The 16,027-nt window shown below is 42.8% G+C and overlaps 1 protein-coding gene across 7 annotated transcripts in view; it reads right to left on the bottom strand.

Annotated features, from left to right (window-relative positions):
• LOC132827096 (transcriptional activator MN1-like) overlaps positions 1-16,027 on the bottom strand; it is a 133,195-nt gene that overhangs the window by 93,967 nt on the left and 23,201 nt on the right. The window contains exon 2 of one of the 7 annotated variants that reach the window (XM_060843572.1): positions 6,933-13,660. The exons of 5 other annotated variants lie outside the window; for them this stretch is intronic. In XM_060843572.1, coding sequence (XP_060699555.1) covers positions 13,479-13,660 — 182 coding nt within the window. In that variant the 3' untranslated portion in view covers positions 6,933-13,478. Of the gene's footprint in view, positions 1-6,932; positions 13,661-16,027 lie in introns of those variants that run through there. One more of the 7 variants, XM_060843575.1, reaches the window with a different exon arrangement.

The raw sequence follows: 16,027 nt of genomic DNA, 5'->3' as shown, positions 1-16,027 counted from the left end.
ACTTGAGAACACCTCAGCCTGCCCTCAGAAATTAAAGCTATTTTCTATTTTATTTTCCATTCTCAATTATCGCCCCTGTCTTGCTTGTGTCAGGAACAGTTCCAAGGACACCCATTATTAAAAAGCACACAGCTGAGCCGAGTCCAATTCCCACTTAACATCTGCATAATAATGTCCAGCTGAGTCACTGGATAAAGACCTTCCTAGCCCACACCATCACTGCTCCCAAATTACTCACTTCCCCCTATGTCACCAACACCCAACCCCCATCCCATGCCCCTGCCTTGCCTCTCATGCTGAAAGCATTGATGCCAGTTGTGGTACTTCCTCTGAAGTGATCAAACGTAATGCACCCATAACCTGAAGGATTCAACACCATAGCGGGTCACACATTTAACCATAGAGTTAGAGCAGGAATAAGAATTGTGCTTTTAACATACCAAGATGGCATGAAGGATTGTGCAAATCTGTTTTGAAAGCACCACAACTGTACATTCATAAACTTCCAGCAGAAGCATTTCTGTGACTGAATGCGGAAGGACCCAATGTAGCAATGGTTCGCATTAAACGAAGCCTGGGATTAGTTTTTGCACTGGCAGCTCCCACAGTTCACAACAAGAGCGAAACATGGATTTTACACCAGGTCCTATGCGCTTTGAGGTTCTCTGGAGTCCCCTGAGTGCCATTAGTTTTACACAAGCATAGCTTTTGTTTATTAGTACACACAGGAGCCTGCAGGCTGGCATGGCAATATCATTTTTCTTTGTTAAGTTTGAATAAGAACAACAGAGAACAAAACCATGCCCCCCCCAACCCCCCATCCCAGCCTAGTAAAAGACATGACACAGAAAAGCCAGCAGTGCTTTCGCTAAATGGAGTTGCCCAAAAAGGTTTTTCTGACACAGCACTGACACTTCTTAAAACTCAAAGAGCCACTTAGGATCAAAGAAACTGATAAAGGAAAATTAAAATGTTGCCATTTCACTGATTTCAGTGGGCAAAGTCTGAGCCATCTTTAAATTGAAAGCAACTGCAAGGTGGGCTCAGATTGACCATGGAACACATGCACACAAATCTCCTTCAACTTTAAGTTAAGCCATGATATTCAAGTTAAATGCATAACTATTCTGCAGTTGGCCAGTAAAATATGGTCTAAAGACACAAAGTGAATCAATGAAATGAGCTCTAATTGTATAGGGCCTTTTATAACCTCCCAAAGTATTTTGCCGTCAATCAGATACCTCAGTACAATACTGCTTAAGACAGACAAATATGGCAGAAATAGTGAATAAACCATCAGCTCGAGCCTGTTTTGCCAGTGTTGGTTGAGTGGGAAGATTTATTGAGTTCTGTCTCAGAGTCCTTTACATCCACCTGTGAGAAGAATGAGGGTTTAATATCTCATCCTAAAGAGAACAACTCTGACAGTGCAACACTCCCTCAGTACCTCACTGGAGTGTCAGTATAGGTTATCTGCTCATGTGGTTGGATTGGGGCTGAATCAATCCAGCACTTTTTAAAATGTCCTTTAATCTTGACCTATTTCGCAAGTAATGTCCAAGTTCCAAGTGAGAATAATTGACCACTGTGGGGATTTTATCATCAGTCATACATATTACATATCCACTCTACCTGAGCTGGCTGTGATGTTGAGAGCTGCAATTAGAGACATTCCTGCTCTTTGAAGTAATGCTATGTGGGGCACTCGGTCCGCCCTCCGATATTCTGAATGTATCTCCTATGGAATTTGCCGAACTGCTTAATGTGTTAGCAGAATGTTGTCTTGTGTCTCACAAGCCTGTAGAAGGGTGTATATTAACACAGCTTTATTAATCCCACATTCTGTGATATTATTGTGCAAATTTTGACAGCTAGTTGGGGTCTTCAAATCTGTAAATTTCTCCTGGGATCCTGTCTGAACCTACTGATTTCATTAAAGGTAAGGATCAGATGGCCTTGTCAAGCTGCAAAGCATAAGGTTTCACATTTAGGCCAGTCTGGCCAGTTTTTCCGTGGCATATTTCTGTGGTTGCGCAGGGTCTCATTGAATCATGTCATCGTTTATGTATTTCCCCACCTTGTTTCCTTGAGCAATATCACAAGCCCAGCAGTTAGCTACTGCTCTTGCATCAAAGTCCCCTTTCACAATGAGCTGATTCTATTGTGGATTATTTGCAACAGCTCTGTCCACCCATCAGAATTCGTCCTTGATAACCTCAGGACTAAGCATTGCTGAGGCACATACACAGATGCATTCTTTTGTTGTCAAGAGGTGATTATTTATGCCGTCAGGGCAAAGCATCCCAAAGTCAGGCTTTGGACACCAAGTGGAGCCATGAATTGAAATTTTGGTGCAATGGAGCTCTGGCCAAATTATAAAAACTGCAAAAGCCTGCTTCAACTCTGTTTGTTTCTTTCTCTAGACATGATCCTAGGCCTGCTGTGTTTCTCCAGCATTCTCTGTACAGCATTCGCAGTACTTTGCTTTTATGAGGGCCACGCAGCTGAACTCCTGTTCTATCAGTGGTCATGGAGGGTGTTGCAACAATTTTCAAGCCTCCAAGCCGGGTCATCGAGGAAAAATGTTTGGGAAGTACAGTACCATGGAGATAGTGAGAATTGCAGATGCTGGAGAGTCAGAATGGATAGAGGGTTGAGCTGGAAAAAGCACAGCAGGTCAAGCAGCAATAGAGCAGAAGGGGAATCAACACCTTTCCCACCTGAAACGTCAACTCCCCATCTCCTCTAACCCTGCTGTGCTTTTGTCAAGTACATTACTGTCCCAGGGAGAGTGTCCAAACTTTTTGTAATGTCAGACTTGACATCACACTAACAAAGTGGACACCGCCACTTAGCTCTCAGCCTTTGCCTTGCTTAGCAGGGAGAGTATGTAGCTTGCAGTTAGCCTTGTCAGTTGGCCCTCCTCTGCTGGGCAGGTTTTACATAAAGCAGCAATGTCAGTATTGTTTTGCCAAAGTAGCTCCATGTTGTGGTCAAGAACAGTTCTTGCTAGAATTCATGCATTGTGTAGGTGAGTACAAAATGAGTGAATTTTCATTTTTTCCAGGATGTAACAGCTTGTGCGTGAAGGTGCTGATAAGGCTTGCACATGAGAAACAAAAACCTGCATGTGAGTCCATTAGAGTGGACGCCCATCTTCCGAGGACCCCTTCACCCACCTCCAACACACTGCATCCACCTGGACACCCTGCACTGGCCCATTACCTGCCCTCGACCTCTTCATTTCCAACTGCTGCCGGGACATTAGCCACCTCAACCTGTCTACCACCCTCCCCCACTCCAACCTCTCACCTTCACAACGTGCAGCCCTCCAATCCCTTTGCTCCAATCCCGACCTCACCATCAAGCCAGCAGATAAAAGGGGCACATTGGTAGTCTGGCGCACTGACCTCTTCATCGCTGAAGCCAAACGCCAACTCGAGGACACCTCTTCCTACCGCCCCCTTGACCATTACCCCATCCCCCATCTCCCAGACCATACAGAACCTCATCACCTCAGGAGATCTCCCACTCACAGCTTCCAACCTCATAGTCCGAGAACCCCACACTGCACGGTTCTACCTCCTTCCCAAGATCCACAAGCCTGACCACCCTGGCCGACCCATTGTCTCAGCATGCCCCTGCCCCACTGAACTCATTTCTACCTACCTCGACACTGTCCTATCACCCCAGTCCAGGAACTCCCCACATACATTCGAGACACCACCCACGCCCTCCACCTCCTCCAAGCCTTCCGTTTCCCCGGCCCCAAAGCCTCATCTTCAACATCGAATATCCAATCCCTCTACACCTCCATCCGCCATGACCAAGGCCTCCAAGCCCTCCGTTTTATCCTCTCCCAATGTCCCAACAGTACCCTTTCACCGATACTCTCATTCGTTTGGCCAAATTGGTCCTCACCCTTAACAATTTCTCCTCTGAATCCTCCCACTTCCTCCGGACCAAAGGGGTTGCCATGGGCACACGTATGGGCCCCAGCTATGCCTGTCTCTTTGTTGGCTATGTAGAACAGTTGATCTTCTGTAATTACACCGGCACCACTTCCCACCTCTTCCTCCGCTACATTGATGACTGCATTGGCGCCACCTCGTGCTCCCGCGAGAAGGTTGAGCAATTCATCAACTTCACCAACACATTCCACCCTGACCTTAAATTTACCTGGACTATCTCTGACACCTCCCTTCCTGGACCTCTCCATCTCGATTAATGATGACCGCCTTGACACTAACATTTTTTACAAACCCACCGACTCCCACAGCTACCTGGATTACACCTCTTCCCACCCTACCTCTTGCAAAAATGCCATCCCGTATTCCCAATTCCTCCGCCTCCGCCGTATCTGCTCCCATGAGGACCAGATCCACCACAGAAGATAACAGATGGCCTCCTTCTTTAGTGACCGCAATTTCCCTTCCCACATGGTTAAAGATGCCCTCCAATGCATCTCGTCCACATCCCGCACCTCTGCCCTCAGACCCCACCGCTCCAACCATAACAAAGACAGAACGCCCCTGGTGCTCACCTTCCACCCTACCAACCTTTGCATGAATCAAATCATCTGCCGACATTTCTGCCACCTCTGAACGGACCCTACCACCAGGGATATATTTCCCTCCCCACCCCTTTCCGTCTTCCGCAAAGACCGTTCCCACCGTGACTACCTGGTCAGGTCCACGCCCCCCCCTACAACCCCCTCCCATCCTGGCACCTTCCCCTGCTACCGCAGGAATTACAAAACCTGCGCCCACACCACCTCCCTCACCTCCATCCAAGGCCCTAAAGGAGCCTTCCACATCCATCAAAGTTTTATCTGCACATCCACTAATATCATTTATTGTATCCTTTGCTCTTGATGTGGTCTCCTCTACGTTGGGGAGACTGGACGCCTCCTAGCAGAGCGCTTTAGGCAACATCTCCGGGACAACCACACCACTCTGTGGCCCAACTTTTCAACTCCTCCTCCCACTCTGCCGAGGACATTGAGGTCCTGGGCCTCCTTCACCACCACTCCCTCACCACCAGACGCCTGGAGGAAGAACGCCTCATCTTCCGCCTCGGAACACTTCAACCCCAGGGCATCAATGTGGACTTTAACAGTTTCCTCATTTCCTCTTCCCCCACCTCACCCTAATTCCAAACTTCCAGCTCAGCACTGTCCCCATGACTTGTCCTACCTGCCTATCTTTTTTCCACCTATCCACTCCACCCTCCTCCTTGACCTAACACCTTCATTCCCTCCCCCACTCAACTATTGTACTCTATGCTACTTTCTCCCCACCCCCACCCTCCTCTAGCTTATCTCTCCACCCTTCAGGCTTTCTGCCTTTATTCCTGATGAAGGACTTTTGGCCGAAACGTCGATTTTACTGCTCCTCGGATGCTGCCTGAACTGCTGTGCTCTTCCAGCACCACTAACCCAGAATCTGTTTCCCAGCATCTGCAGTCATTGTTTTTACCTGGTTTGCACTCGGACAGACCAACCTTTTCAGTCTTGCCCATCTGCTCCCAATGGCTTAACAAGATGTCTTGGAGCTGTGCTGACTGCATTTGATGCTCTACAGCACCTCTGCACCCAAGCTAATAAACTTTACATTGCACAACAGTTGTGCTACAATGGTCCTAGTATCAGTAAGGGAATACCATTTCCTCTGGTACATCTATCAAGGCAGCTTTTTTTTGTACATTTAAGAAGTAGTGATTGGAAATGGATAGTCTCCCTCCTGCGCTCCCTCCTGCATGGTTCCAGCTCACAGGCTCCTCTTTCCTGGTTGTCCTTTGGACAACATAGTTGCAGGAGTGTAGCTGGTGCCATGCACAGACAGCTGTGTGAAGCTGCAGCTGAGAGCCAGGAACCAGTTGCAATTATCCATCCAGCTGTGAAGCACAATTACAGTTGACAACTGTAAAAGGGACTACTTCTGACACACACCTCAACAACTATATAGATGAGGCATTCGTAAATGTTTGTTGTATCTTTGTATAATGGCAGGGTGTTAGTTAAAAATTTCAGCTTTGATGTTTCTGTATCTTAAGCCTTCCGTTTACTGAATCTAATCACTCTCCAGGTCAAGTTTTTCAGTTTCTCCCCACTGTCCTACAAGACAGTCTCCTCTCTCCTGAACATTGGCTTATTACACAAAAGAAGACTAGTTTATTGGTGACCTTTCAGGTTGTATAGGTTGACAGTGGGTTTGAGCCAAAGAAAAAGGCAAATTGCCATCAACCTTAATGAAGCCGAATCATTGTCACAGCAGCAAAGGTTTGAAATAAGCTCCAAATGATCCTGTTAGGAGAGTCTCACAACAAAAACTCCTTTACTAACATTGTTGACATAAGACAATGTCCATTTCTCTGTCCAAAATGCTTAAGATGTTCCATCACACTCAGGGACTATATAAATGCAAGGGTCACTGTTTTAACTGTGATTCCTGAATTTACTGGAGTTACATTGGGTGGGTAGTAGGTTTGATGGATTGTTCCCTCTTGGTCAAATAAGGCCCAACAGGTTACCTCCCTCCTGAGGCCTCTTCCAGCAAGGCAAAACAATTGATAGCAGATGAAAGTGGAGCCTGTGGCTCTGGTTCTGATATGGACAGAAACAAAATACTTTAGGCAGACCCACAGAGCCACATATCATAGCTCAGCATGATCCTAACCTCAGTCAGTGCCTGCACACACAGTTCGATTAGCAGTCTGTATCTTAACTATATTGTAACCCTCCTGATCCTTAGGCACTAGACAGCAAATTTCAGCACCAAGCAAGAGGACCTGTCTGTTTTTTGTTTATTTGTTTTGAACAGTAAGTCAACACCTAGCAATGAGTGACAAAGTATAGTCACTATGATCTAATGCCAGGAATCTCAAGCTCAGGAATGATGTTGAAGGTAAATAAGAGTGGACTCAGATCAGAGTTGAGTTATAACTTGCATTATAGTTTATTCATCTTCTTGAGTCTCATTAAAACATATGTATACATTAGGCATGAGTACAGGCAAATGCACCTACAGTACAGTGTCCAGATTGTATTTTTAAAAATTTGTTTCCAAAAATAAATCTTGTTGCACTGAATGAAACAAAACACGCAAAATGAAAACTGTGGGAACTGCTCCAGTCAGTCAACAAAGACCAAACCAGCTTTGCATGATCCAGAGCCAAAGAGAAACTTCAAATTTCAAAATGGCAAAAACAGTTTTTTGTCAAACCGCACAGAAAGGACCTATCAGTTCATATTGTTGCATGTGCAACTGTCTTCACCTGCAGCCAGAGCAGAATTAGTGATGCTGCAACCCACCTCACCCCAGTATCTTAAAGGAACTGTTTGTTAACCAGTCGGCACCATGAAATAGCGAGGGCCACTGTAACCTTTCAATGTACAGGCTGACCTGTTTCTATGTCTGTCTAATACATATTTTTTTTACCCCTACTCTCAAGAACAACCTAAATTGACCACAATCATAAAATAGCAAACGAATCAAACCCCAATTCTCATACAATAATTTAATCTTAGATAGAACAGTGATTCTGGTTTCAGGACTGGCTGGTATAAACTGGTAACACATGAGACAGGTTAGAGAGTATGAAGGGCTTTAAACCGATGGAGGCAAGAATTTTGCAACAAATAAGAAACCATTTTTTCACCTCTTAATTCACTATTTGAGTCCCAGGACAGAACAGCAGCCATTGAGAGTCCATTATGAAGCAGCTCAGGATAATCATGGTGCTAAGCTTGAATGGAAACAAATCTAAAGAACCTTGAGTGCTTAACATGTAAACCAAAGTAATAATTGTGACGTTTCTAAAGTAAGTTTAGAATTAATGGTTAAAGAGGGCCTGGAACATAAAATACAGCAACATGAATTTCCTTCAGAGTATGGACTTCTAAAAACAGCTTACAGAGAGAGAGAACGCCACACAGAGCAAGGGAGAGAGTGAAAGATTTTCTTGAAATACAAATGGGGTGGATTGCCAAGGCAACTTTATATAGCAGTGAATCAATGATGGCTGATTAGTGGGAGCTGGAGCCAATTATTTGTAAGAGTAAGAGAATGGAAGGTACAGGTGCAGTTGAAGCAGATAGCTGAAATAAAAATGGGTGCGAGGATAGAGGGATTTGGATTTGAGATGAAAAGAAGTATTGTTTAAAATACCAAAGAAAATCCAAAATTTTACTTTCATAAAGCAAACTAATTAATAAACGTCTGCCAGTGGATGACAGATGGGGATGTAGGTCTATGACAGATTATGCAACACTCTACCGTGGGAACAACAGCATGTTACAAGACACTTCAATGTACCAGTACAATGTTTCTAAAGGTAGTGAAATATCCAGATACCATTAAACTTGTTGGACAACTTTACCTCTGCACACTGACTTCTAGGCAGATTCTGAGCTTGACATTATACAATACAGTTTACAGTTCAAACAATGCTACAGGCGGGGAAATTGTGTGGAATGGGTTACATGGTTTGGAATTTAACAGTTATTATCATGTTAGTCTATAAGAATCGGACTACACCAAAAGGTGTTAAGTGTGGGATCAACTTTATTCAACAGAGTAAGTAGCACTGTGAGGAAACATGTGCTTCAAGCAGATTGTATGTCAGGCAACACATAACACTTGGCATAAATCACCATTTACTTTGTGATAAGCTATACTGGCTTGTTGCCGTTATATGCACCAAAACCACAAAAGAAAGGAAGACAGGCATTGGAAATAGAATCCACTGTGGACTAAAGCTCCTTCACAGTAAACAGATCCCACAAGCCGTCAGCAACACAGGGGCTGTAACATTTCATTCTCAAAGATTAAGCGCCCAAAGTTGGGAAAAAAAGGGATTTTGGTTGGGCAAACATAATCCAAATATTTGAGATGAGCACTAGCATCAATTTAATAATTATATATTTCATTTTGTCTAGTGTTAACTTATAAGAATACGACTGTTTACCAGTGTGTAACTACCTGTGTTGGCTACTTGGAAGCAGAGTGAACAATGAGCTCCACGGAACAACCAGAAGGGATTGCTGAAACTTGCTCCTACCTTTTGGCAATTTTGTTAAACACAATTTAGGTGGGAGGGGATTCCTCTGTTTCCACGTTCCTACTGAAATTGGAATAACTTTCTATAGAAAAATATTTTTTATTTGGTTGAAAATGGTAATTAGCAATGCTTCCACTGGGTAAACTGTATCACTAATGGCATAGCAGACAAAGAATTCTCCCCAGATTCAAGTCTTCTCATTGATTTTAAGCAGCTATTTAGAATGTTTTAGATTCTGTTTAGACACTCCATAGTTAGCTGACTTTTTTCCTAGTAGCACTGAGTGCAGATTGTTGCAACAGCTATTTTGTCCATATAGCACTATAAAGGAAACACTGCATGCATGGTTTATTTATTGCTTGTGTGGTCAGTATTCCCTAAGGTCAGTGATTTAAAGCAGGTGAGGTTCTTTCTGTAAAGTCGCCTTCAATGTAAAGGCTCATTGAAATATACTTCAAAACAGGGTTGAGGATCATTGGATTTTCCTGAGAACAGCAAGACTGAAGCATTGCATAAAGCCGGAACTGTGCTCCTTGCTGTTTAAACTGAACACCTTCTCTCTAACTCGCTCTTAGAAACATTAAGTTTGTTCGATGTTTCAGGAATGATAGCTTCACTCATTTAAAACCAAGCGTGGAAACTACTTGAGAAAACATGAGTTTAAATGTAGGAGCAAATTACTGCGGATGCCAGAATCTGTACTCAAGAGTCAGCTGGACTCAAAACATTAGCTTACTCTCTCTCCATGGATGCTACCTGGCCCTCTGTGATTTCCAGCATTTCTTGTTTTCAGTATAGTTTTAAGTATGTGTGGCTTCACCCAGTTCAAAATACAAGATGGAAATAAAGGCAACAAATGGCTTGGGATTTTTTAGTCTTTATTTTTTGTTATTTTTAAAAGTTGAATTGATTTACTTACATCATTCTACTTAACCACTGCCCCCACCCCCTATTTGCCACCTCCTTCAAGGATGGCAATATTGCTTCAAGGAAGTGTCAAAGATTGAACTTTAATTGTATGATTCAAACTGGTGGAGTGTGAACTAAAAGTATAAGCTGCAAAAAAAAACTAGAGGTCAGATAGAAAACTGAGGGGATGGGTGAGGATGCTTCACAGAAATTGAGCAACGTGCTTGCTGAAGTCAACGTGTGTTATGTAATCTGAGCACCAGTTATGTTTTGTGTAATCTCTTGCATAATTCACATTGTTCAGCCCATACAAACCAACCAGTCAGTCTATTAATGTGTTCAGGGGTACCAAACCGTTTTCATAGCACAGTACTTAAGAGGCCCTTCAGTTCATTGAATCTGAACTGCCAAAAACTTCTCTTTTCCAAACCTTGTGTGGATAAACTATCATGACAATAATGGTTGAAGTTCTGAAGGGGGCATCAGCAGGTATAAATGGCAAATGAAAATTGCTCTGCTCACACTTCAATCAACTCATCATCTATTTCCATGGAGTGAAATGGAATGGGTTTAGTGCTGGCTGCAAGAAAAATAATCCACAGTGCAACTCTCAAATTATCTAATGGATTAAAGTACTATCTGGGTACTATTCTTCTGCATGTTGATTGCAGTTTAGCAATGGAAAGGATTGCTGGTCCATAACCCTGGGAATACAAAATAGAACCTTACATTTACTGGGCATAATTGGGACAATGTTTTACTGGAGCATGGTCGCTTCAAAACACAATTGCTCACCCCCATACCAGCATCCCTCCTGTTCCCAGCCCATGTTTCCATTGTGAGACACAATGTACAACAAGTGAAGTGTGCTATGAGGATCAGACAGCTTAGTATTTTACCAGCTTTCTCTGTTCCATCTAACAACCTTTGAGAACCTTTGATCTTGTGACCATTCCTCGCACATGCACTTAATCAAAAAAGGGAACATCACAGCCAAGTTTGACCTTGTCCCCTCATCCAACAATAGCATACTTGTATGTACCTCAATGCACATACATATTCCTGGTGTGGGGAATTGGTGCATTATCAGGAACAGGAACTCTGCCTGACTTTCCCTGCTCTCACCTTCAAGAGCACAAAGACCCACTTAAGATCCCCACTGCGACCCCTAGCTAAGCCCAACTAATGCAGAACAAAACTGACCAAGCCTAGGAGCTGTCTGATCTGTGTGGATCAGTACACTCACTGAATCAGTTCCTATTGTACTTTCAACACTAAGATAATTCCTTGCTCCTGGTTCTGACTGAAAATACACTCTTATCTAACTGGAGACAGAATCACTATGGAAAATTATGACTGACAGGCATTTGACTCAGCAATGGTTAGTTCCCCTTCACAATGATGCAACCAGCCCGAGACGGACAAATCATGAACAGAATCAAGCCCCTGGCTTCGGACCTTCATTTACAAAAAAAATGGTAGTTCCCATAAACTCCAAAACATTCTCAGACTTGCATCTCAGTCAGAGCCCTGTGCACACAACCACATGCACATTGTTACATAATGGTATCCTGCCCAATGTTGCTGCAATGTTCAATCATATAACTAGGGCTTTTGTGTATTCATATTAGAGTCCTCCTATTCATGTATGAGAAGTTTAAAGATTTCATTCAATGCCACATGGGTGTCACTGGCTAGCATTTATCGCCCTTGCCTAATTGCCTTGAAAAAGGTGGTGGTGAGCTGCCTTCTTGAACGACTGCAATGTTTGGGGTGTAGGGATATCCATAGTGCTGTCAGGCAGTTCCAGGAATTTGACTCAGGGACAGTGAAGGAATAGTCAGATGATTCCAATTCAAAAAGCTTGAAGAAGAACTTGAGTGATAGAGGGAAAGATGTTGACCATCTCCCTCTCAGATGGGCACCCTAGAAGTCTTCCTGGATTTGGATTTCTCCACTTTTTTTTGCCCCCAATGTTTTCACTTGCACAACAAATGCAAGAGGATTAGGGTGATAACAGGCACTGCTATCCTCAGGTATTTTCACCCAGCACTCAATATTCTTTTGAGTAGTAGATTGCTGGGTGTGGAGAAGGTATCCAATGAGGTCAGCGAACAAAAAAAAAACCTAATGATGGAACCACGACAAAAAAAGACCACTCGCTAACTGAGAGGAAATAGCTGAGGAGATGGATAAGTGGGATCTTTTCCCTTAATTACTTTTTGGCATGGGTTATAGCTCTTTCTCTACTCCCAATACTGCAATTACTATTAATGACCCTCTTAGTCTATATATCTGTTGGAACAAATGAACACGACTATTCTATTTAGCACTATCCATCACTTAATAAGATCATGTCTGATCTGTGGTTTATAGACCTGCTTTTGCTCCAGATCCTTCCATATGATGTGATGTTTCTCAGTGGAGGGATTAAGTGCAAATGTAATTGCACACGATGTGGACAACTGACTGCACCTTGGGGTGAATTCTACCCTTATTGTTCATTCCTGCTGTACCTTGTAAACATTGTTTTGATGTTCTCATTATAGGCCTTGCTGCCGCATCACACACTTTAAACATTGTCCAAGTGAAAGAAATGTGCTTTATAAACAACAGTGATGCAATGGTTATGGGAAACTAGTGAAGTTTTGAGCGTGTGTGTTTTTTTAATACATATTTGTCCCAGAAATTCAAACATAATGAACACAGATTGATCACGGTCCACTATGGGCTGGATAATGACTGTGGAATAAATTGTATCAAGCAATTTGTCCATTCTTCTTGAGTCCAGAAATGATGAGATGTGAATCGAGCTTCGGAACTCAAGTTTCCACTTCTCCATGTTTACGTCCGCATCTCACGACATGGAGCCATTAGTGGCTGAGGCTATCAACAAATTACTGCAGCGACAAAGAAAAATATCCAAACTTGAGCCGCAATCCCCACCCCTAAGCCTGCTTCTCTGCTGTTCCTTGCCTGATATCAGTCGAAGTGAGAACCCAATTTGTGCCAGTTTGGATTGAGGTTTACACATGGCGACCTTTGGATTCCTGGTGAACAAAGTCTGAAAACAAAAGTATTTCCAACAGTATGGTGCTTTTTGACAGTGGGGCTGTTGCCTGGAAAGCTGGTCCCCAGAGCCTGAGGGAGGGCCGGGGAAGAAATCAGATATAAGTGCAAGGAATCCAGTAAAGAGAGCGTCGTACAATCCCAATAACAAATGATCTGTTCAACAAAGTTTAGAACCGGTCACTGTAATTTTTTTTTAGGTAATCCAACAGGTCTGGTAGTGGGCAAGCCACTGTGGCAAACACCCGGAAGCGCAGGCTTGGAATTAACCCTTTCCAGGCCACCAGTGTCGAAGGTACTGAGGCAAAGTGCCAGCAAGAGGCCCGGATGCTTTCTTGACTACAACTTTTACTTGTTTTGATGTTCTGTCTGTCTGTCGCACTGCAGCAGCCGAGAGGAGAAAACAACAAAAAAAAACACAAAAGAAAATTCATCTCTGTTCAGGTCAAAGCAGCCACGAATGTCCCAAATCGATTAGAGATGTCCGAATGCAAAGATCTCCAAGTTTGCATGGGGCTCCGGCCTTTAGAGTCAGTAAGGTCGTCTGTGCAGTGAACCGACAGACACTGCAAATGGCTGCCAGTCTGGACTGATGAAGCCTTGTTCTGGGAAAGCTCGTGGGCTGGAAAGGGTTAATAAACAGAATAAGTTTTAGTTTTCTGGATTAAGGACCATTTTCGTTTTCTCTTTTGTCTTTCATAAACAAGCTGACTTTTCTCATTGAGCTTAAAGTTTTCCTCAAGCCAACAGCAACCCCTGTAATTCTCCTCTGTATAACCTGCTGTGGACAACCTCACCTTTTCACGTGAACTGTGCTGATCAATTTTGGCAAGAGTTGGACAGCAGAATCAAGATCATCAATGGTGCAACTACCTTCCAATCCAGAAATTACAGGGTTATCTTTTCAGGAAAGACTCATCGTCACCTGTCAAGTCGTGAACAATTTAGAAGGAGAAATTGATTTACTTTAAAGGAATGAAGAATAAAGTAAATCCATTGGCAACCAAGGAAATCAGATTCATCTAAGTTTGAAACTGTTCCTTTTTGTGATGAGCCTTTTATTTACTCCTTCAGCATTGAACATGTAAAATTTTTATTTAAATAACTGCATCATCATTCTGCTGTTATCACTCTGAAAGTGGTTTCCACAAAAATGGTATTCTCATCTCTACACAGTAGGGTCCATTCTTTTGAAATTCTGGAACCCTTGAACATTGCAGAACTCTCCCCTTACAGAGGGGTGTCACTTCCAGTTGATAGGGAGCCAGGGAAATAGTTTAGAATGCTCTTCAATTAAAAAAAAAGTCATATCAATACCTGTTGTTTTCTTTCACTTATAATTAATCATTGTGACATGAAGAAACAAGTTAGCAAGATGTCCATTTGTTTTAAAACAGGAATTAATTTTGGCAAAAAGCTCTTAAGTGATAGTATCAAAGGGTCTCCCCTGTTAATGCAACATAGGCTCACCTTTGTAACAGGACGCATCTAATTACTTTTTGCTCCATTGTCCATTTCTTACTACACATTACAATTGGTCAACACTCACAACAGAAAGCTGCATATGCGTGAAATGCTTCATGGGAAGTAAAATGGAATAGGTGAGCGCAAACCCAAATCCCAACCGTCATCAAAAAGAATGAGACCATCAAATTGCCCAAAATGCATTTCACCTCAGGTTAATCCAATTCAGTGAAGCACTCCAAGCTTGACCCGAACACACCATCCAGATACAAAATGCTGATTCTGTCATATTTAGGTTGGAGAGTCAATAATATATCATCTTAATACCTGCAGACCTCACAATCCACAGTTACTTAAACTATTCCTTTCTTTTTTGAAACTTTAGTCAGCTATTCTTCTTGTGAAGATGACAAAGAATGGATTCCACTCAGCCAACTCCTCACACCAACTGCAGAATTCTGATCTCAGAAGTGAATGCCAGTTACTGCAGTAATGGACATTCTGCAGTTAATTTGGTCCTGAGCAACGAAAGGGCATTGTTTGCCAGAGTACCCACCCCGGCCATGTGTGCCTGTGAGCATTGGCAAGATTGGGTTTGGTTATGATGCCTCGGGTTTAAATAGTTCATCGATACCCATGCAATCACACAATGAAAAACAGCTCTTGAATAAAGTAGCCAAAGCCTCCCATTGCCGATGAAGTGTACTCAGTTCCATTCAGTGCTTATTTGGAATAACGTAAGGTCAGTTCTCCAGGTTCAATGGTAATGCTCAGTGACGTCTTCATTCTGGACACCACTAACAGTGCTCATTGTGACAGTAGCCCAATTTTACAAAGAGCCTTGGCAAAGATTGTTTTAAATTGGAAATACAGAGACAAAATTGGTGACAATTACTTCCTACTCTATTTAAAGCCATAAAAACAAAAGAAATGTCACCTCCTGTCATCAACTATCTTTGCAATTCATCTTTGCATCACTCAAAACAGCTGAAAAAGTGAAATTCTTTTGTCATAGAATTTCATCTCATTCCTTAGCACCAGCACCACTGTGTGCATAGTTCTCAGATGGTGAGGGAAATTTCATAGTTTATAAAAATGGCAACCTGTCCAAATAACTAGTGTCCAGGAGGTACAAAACAAGGCAGAGAAAATATGAAATGATGTTTCAGCTTTATATTTAGTACCATAAATAAATGAAATTGTGAGCTACTCAGACAATAACAGCATTCAGCTCAGACCCAACAGCTCTCCCAATTGTTCAAATCCAACTGGAGGTATGCAATTACTGGTAACAGCAGTTCCCATCTCCCATGTATTTTTGAGTCTGATTTGTTTCGTCAGAGTAGAATGTCAAGTATCAGAAAATCTTGGGATTATAAAAGTGCCTGACAAACTAAAGAACTCACAACTCTGAAGGGGCAGTTTACAAGGAATGATTCTGCACTCCCACATTCCCAGCACCAAACAATAAATTGAGCTCAGAAGTGTGGTTTGGAGAAACAGAACTACACCATTATAACTCTTA

Source organism: Hemiscyllium ocellatum, chromosome 24 (genome assembly GCF_020745735.1).
Source record: "Hemiscyllium ocellatum isolate sHemOce1 chromosome 24, sHemOce1.pat.X.cur, whole genome shotgun sequence".
Lineage (NCBI taxonomy): Eukaryota > Metazoa > Chordata > Chondrichthyes > Orectolobiformes > Hemiscylliidae > Hemiscyllium > Hemiscyllium ocellatum.
This window is presented reverse-complemented; position numbering and strand designations above follow the sequence as displayed.